This window comes from Dendrobates tinctorius, unplaced genomic scaffold, assembly GCF_039654945.1.
Source record: "Dendrobates tinctorius isolate UK_male_01 unplaced genomic scaffold, ASM3965494v1 ptg000116l, whole genome shotgun sequence".
NCBI lineage: Eukaryota > Metazoa > Chordata > Amphibia > Anura > Dendrobatidae > Dendrobates > Dendrobates tinctorius.
This window is the reverse complement of record NW_027361784.1, coordinates 47,183,050-47,189,049: the sequence shown is the minus strand read 5'-3', so window position 1 is coordinate 47,189,049 and position 6,000 is coordinate 47,183,050. Positions and strand designations below refer to the sequence as shown.

General features: G+C 43.2%; 1 protein-coding gene across 3 annotated transcripts in view; it reads right to left on the bottom strand.

The window, feature by feature from the left end:
* Window positions 1–1,354: 1,354 nt before the first annotated feature.
* Window positions 1,355–6,000, bottom strand: part of DENND3 (DENN domain containing 3) — a 53,384-nt gene continuing 48,738 nt past the window's right edge. For all 3 annotated transcript variants that reach the window (XM_073590414.1, XM_073590415.1, XM_073590412.1), the window contains 4 exons: window positions 5,730–5,863; window positions 4,819–4,937; window positions 4,595–4,732; window positions 1,355–3,716 (listed from right to left, as the gene is read on the bottom strand). In XM_073590414.1, the coding sequence (XP_073446515.1) occupies window positions 3,516–3,716; window positions 4,595–4,732; window positions 4,819–4,937; window positions 5,730–5,863 (592 nt within the window). In that variant the 3' untranslated portion in view covers window positions 1,355–3,515. The remainder of the gene's footprint in view (window positions 3,717–4,594; window positions 4,733–4,818; window positions 4,938–5,729; window positions 5,864–6,000) is intronic.

Genomic DNA, 6,000 nt, shown 5'->3' with positions numbered 1-6,000 from the left:
AGTGCGGATTTCCCCTGCTTTTTGACACCTGCGGATTCCTATACAGGAGCAGGTCTTAAAACGCTGCAGATCCGCAGAAAGAATTGACATGCTCCGAATTTAAATCCGCAGCAGGTGCACTGCATTTTTGGTTTTAGATAGACTTTAATGATACTGTACAACGGCCAAATCCACTGTGGATCCGCAGCAGAATCTGCAACGTGTGCACATACCCTAATACACTCATCTATGGGGCAACGGTTGTCCGGCTGCATAGTAAATGCCTGCCCAGTTTCTGACAAACTGTGATTAAAACAGGATCTGCTTTGACATACAGGTGGAGAGAAGCTGGTCTTCAGCTGCTGCGCTCTGTGTAGGCAGTGACCGAAAAGGACAGAGCGCACTTCTTCATTCCGAGCTTTGTCATCTCAGCACCTGCAGAGTGCAGCAGCTGATAATGTACTCGCTATGCATAGGCAGCAACTGAGATGACAAAAGCTGCACTGCACTCCCTGCCTGTTCTGTCACTTGTAAATTTTGTGATAAAAGAAGAAAAAAAAAAACAAACAAAACAAAAAAAGACTAGCATTATAAAGTTATGCTTTTACATACTTTTTTTTTTAACCCTAACTAGAATTAGCAATAGGTGAATGTTTTTCCCAGCAATATGCGCTCCTGAAGGAGGATGATGGAACTTGATATTTAGATTCAAGGATGATTTTTATTTTTAAGACATAGGTAATGAAGTATTCTAAAAATCATGCTTGAATCTAAATATCAAGTTCCATCATCCTCCTTCAGGAGCGCATATTGCTGGGAAAGACATTCGCCAAGTGTTGTAGCCTATGGAAGCGCTGTCCAGTGCGCTCACTAGTTCCCAGATCTTTGCAGCAAACTGAATGGAGAGGAATGGCGTGATCCAGGGACTGGATCTACACGCAGTATCTCATGACACCAAATAGGCGAGTGGATTCACACTGTGTATATACCTTTGATAATTAACTACTACACCTAGAAGCTTGCGCTTCCCATTTTTCTCCCTATAATCCCCTCGTTTCATAGAATTAGCAATAGTCATAGGAAAAGGGTAATGAAATACGGTAGTTACGGTACATAAAAGAAAAAAAAAAAAAAAAAGTAAAAATAAAGTCGCAAATATTTAGGGATTGTACCTCTGTCTGATCCATATGGCAATAGATCTAGACATTTGCGGCCCGTCATATCTACCTGCCACGAGGGTGGTCAGACGGGAGGCAATGCAGCGCTGGTTTCATGGGGGGGGGGGGGGGGGGCGGGCAACCTGGTTGGTGTTTCTAGTAAATTCTTCCCAGTGCCGGATTCTTTATTATTTCAAGAAAATAAAACAAGACATGCGAAAGTCTCAAAACGTATTTATTCACCGTCTGAAAGTACACAGTCTTATCATACAAAGTGATGACACATAATGTAAATTACTATTAGAAAATCAAATATTTAAAATCCCTTGATTGATTTTGACAATTTAGGAGAAAAAAAAAAAAAAACAAAAAAAAAACAAAAAACAAAAACACACATTTTAAAGAGACAGTACATCATAAAAAAAATAGCAGCATTTATACATAGTGTCTTACTGAACACTGGGGCTTAATCACTGTTCTACATCGCCATCTAATGGTCAGACGTGGTAACGCATGATGATCGGTCAATCCGCACAAAATCGTATCATTAAAGGGAATGTACAGCCTGAAGTGAGCTATGGCGATGCCATACTTTTATCTTAGGGAATTAATTGTGCTGGATTTCCCCTTTTTTATTGCTGAAATATTTGGTTTCGTCACAGGCTGGTAACACACAACATAACAAACCTCATAATTTGGGGGATCTCATGTAAATATAGCAAGTACATCAGTAAAATAAATAATTCTGCAACTTTACAATTTATTTATTTATTTTTTTTAGAAACTCTGCTGTCAGGGAGTAGTAACATTCATTGATCACATCTAAAGGCTGCAAACACTTCCTGAATGAATGGAGCAGAGGTGCGAATGCTCGACTCAGCGGGTTATGTTTAGCGTGATTTCGGCTTCTCCTCATCTTCCCGTGCCAACATCTAACGTGGCACCTTGTGGACGTCATTTTTGGTTCATTTAAAAAAAAAGAAAAAAAAAATCACCAAACACATGGCAAAAATATTTCGTTCTTCCCCCATCTAAATCACCCCAGTGTATCACACTCCTAAGTTAGCAGCAGAGATGTAGCAGAGTTTGTCTGGTGCAGTAAAGCCGGATTAAATGAGTTGGATGCAGAAGGTCGGACGCTCTTGTATGTTGCAAATCCTGCATTGCCAATAAGCAGCAGAGATCAGATTGTTGTACGCAGCAAAGCTAAGACCGGCAGAGGTAGCAGAGCTGAGATTGTGCAGCGCAGTTTTTTTTTAGGATATAGCAGGGCTGAGATGCTGAAGAGCTCATTGTAATATTTTTGGTTCAGTTCTAGGTAGCAACGAACTACAGAAATTATCCTAGTGCGGAAACTAGCAACGGAATGGTTACTTTCTAGAATGGAAACAACAGAGAGATCTGTTGTACAGCATTTTTTGGCTGCGCCGGGTAACTTGTCCCGTACTAAGGGTTAAGTACGACACCTCCGAAGCCTCAGACCCTTCCAGCGAGTCGTAAAAAAACATAAGACGTCAGGGAGACCCTCCACTATGTGTAACGAGAGTCTCCTTTTATAAATAAGCCCGTCCTCTAACACAAGGCACAATATACAGATATAATATATACACACATATCTACTATATAATCATCTAATTCTGTCTCTGTAACGGAAATCCCGCGTCGCTGATTTGTTGCGGCTGCTGGGCACGACCAATCAGCGACAGGTGCAGTCCGCCCGCGAATAGCCGTGGGATTTGAAGCGCCAATGTAATGGTTTATATATTTTGATAATCTGTTTAATAATTTCGTTCACTTGTATTAAGTTCTATGAGCAATAACAGTTAATGATAATGTATATATTTTACCTGGAAAATCCTGTGTATTCATTGCATTATTCTTAAATCTTCATAAATAAACTACATACATATTCTAGAATACCTGATGCGTCAGAATCGGGCCACCGTATATATATATATATATACACACACGCAATCACTGCTTGGTGTCATTACTCTTCCCAGTCTGTAGGGGGCAGTAGTGGATTTAGTCCTGGTTCACTAGCAGCGGTCGTACTCCAGAGGACATTGTACATCCTCTCCAGGGTGGCTCAAGCTTTGTGACTGGGTCTTGGCTCTCTCTTATATCATGGGGAGAGTGAGAATTCAGGCGCTGAGGACTCGATCTCGCCTCCCAAGATACAAGCTGTCCTACTACGGTACTCCATCGTCTTGACAATAAGGGCATTTTCCAGTCTTTTGATCCTGGATTCCCAAATCCCAGCTGTGTTTGTGGTTCCACCAAGACGACCAAATCCAAGAACCTTTTCTTTTTGACCAAAACTCCAAACCTGCAGCTCACGTCATAAGACGAAGGTGACCATCTGATGCCTCCGTGGCTTCACTCCACCTTCCATATGGCCACCTTTCCGTCCTGATCTCCGGACCCGCTTAGGACGTACCTGTCCTCTGCAGAACACAAGGACTTCACTACGTCGATGTGAGCGACCAGCTCCTTCTCCACAGACTTCTTCTCTGCATCAATGACGTAGATCTTCCCTTTTGACTTTCCCTGTGATATCCCTCTGCTGCCGACCCAGATCTGGGAAGATACAGAGGAAGCCTTGTTAAGGGGAGAGGACTCCATCCCTGGTGCCAGCCATCTAGCTGATCACATAGATTTCCACAGATCAGATGAAGCTGTGGATATTTAGGAGTAGGAATACTGCATGGTCCCCAATATTAGCCCACCCTCCCGATGACGGCGATATTTCTTAACACATTCCCCCAAAATTCATTGTAATGGAAAAATGTGCTGAAAATGGGAAAAAACGTTAAGTGTGAGGAATAAAAAAAAAAAATTGCAATTCCATCATTGATTTTTTAGATCTTATTTTATGGTGTTCACGGTGTGGTAAAAGTGACCCGGCAGTGGGATTTCTCCAGGTCACCGAGAACACGGCGAAACCAAACCTGTGTAGTTTCCTTTATATTTTAATACAAAAAATGAAGCTGAATTTCCTTAAGAAAAAAAATATTTGTGTCCCCATTTTTGGAGAACTAGATGGAGCAGTGCGGGGCTTGTCTTTTTCTAAATCTTTAATGTCACTATTTTGGGGAACATACATTTTGATTATATGGGTTTTATTTGGTGGGATATTTCACACACACACATTTTTATTTTATAACTTTTTTTCCCTCACATGTCCAGGGGTTGTACTTGGTACTGTAACTCAGCTTCACTGAAAACAATGAGGGTGAGCTGCAATACCAGACATGACCTGTGGACGAGTGTGGCGCTGTTTTTCTAATTCTGTGCAATCATTTGGCGAAGTACAAAAAAGTGATGTGTAGATGATTCTGGTGTGTGGGCCCCTGCAGCTGCTGACCCCCAACTACCACCTGATCACCAAATACTCAGCGCCTCTATGGCGTCCACCTGTTGAGGCACCGACATGTCGGTGATCGGCCCCTCGGTACCTGTTGTTTAACTTTCAGCATGCACGTGATGACGGAGCAGTCCTGCAGGAGGATCTTGTGTGGGGGTCTGGAGAACTCCCTTGTGTCGAACACGCAGACCTCATTGCCACCTTTACACGACACCCACAGCTGGGACTTCTAAGTAAGGAGAAATAGTGAAGAGGTCAGTGACCACTAGATTATACGGGCCCATGCCCACATACGTGGTGTATCCAGTGCCGCACCTCGGGGAACAGCTGGATGGAGTAGAAAGTGGAGCTCATTTTCCGCAGGTTCTCTGTAATTTCCAGCTTTAAACAGTAGTCCTTTCTTTTGTTGGTTACAAAAACTAAATCTTTTGTACCTGGAAAGGGTTAAAAAAAGAAACGGTAAATACATTTTTATATCAGTTAAAACTCCCACTTCCTGATACACAGCTTCAAATCCTCGGCATAAAAAAAAAAATAGTTAAAAAATTTAAAATATTTGCAGCCACCACTAGGGGGAGCTCACTGGAGGAGGAATTAATAATGGGCGTTTTCTAAGCGCGTATACAGAGAGCTCCTCCTGGTGGCGACCGAAGGCAGCAATATTTTCATTTATCATCTTTACATTGATACAGTGGATTTGGGGGTTTTGTTTAACCCCTTTTGTGCCCCCTGATGGACATCATGGAGCGAGTGGAGGGTGTAAGAAAAAAGGTTTGAGACGAGTCTGCTCCACACAGTGTCATACAGTCAGCAACCTGAGCCTCACAGCAGCGGGTGGACAGCCGGATTTAACATGGAATGAAGCGCTTAAGGCCTCCAACCAGCAACCCTGTCATGTGATCGTGGGGTGCTGATGGACTGTCATGACAGCTGGCATTCATCGTGAAACCCTGCCATGTATACCGATCACACGAACGCAGCTTTAAAAGTTCCCTAAGGGGAGACTATTAAATAAAGTAAAAAGAAAAATGGCTAAGACGTGAAGGGGTTGAACAGCAATCTCTTAGTGAACTTTGCACGGCTCGAGTCCCCCCGGTAATAAGAGGGCATTTATGGAAGGTGCAGCCTCCAAATATCAGCAGAGCACTGGAATAAGCGGATTCCCCCATAAGTGCACAGTACGGAGCAGTAGTGGCTCCGGGGGTCTCAGACCCTGCGCTACTCACAGTACAGCAGCAGATCGTTGTGCAGCTTCATAGACGTAACGTCCTGATGCTGAAGCTGGAACCGGTGCTGAATCTTCAGGGTGCCGACGTCCCAGACGAGGACTCTCCCGTCTGTGCTGCAGGAGTACGCCAGTCTGCAGAAAAAAAAAAAGCAGAATGGAGAAAGTGAGCTGTAACACTGTGCTCAAGTGCAACATCGTTAGTTTGTTACAATGTATCAGTGCAGGTAAAGTATCAGACGGGATACAAACCCTCAGCTCTGGAGAGTATT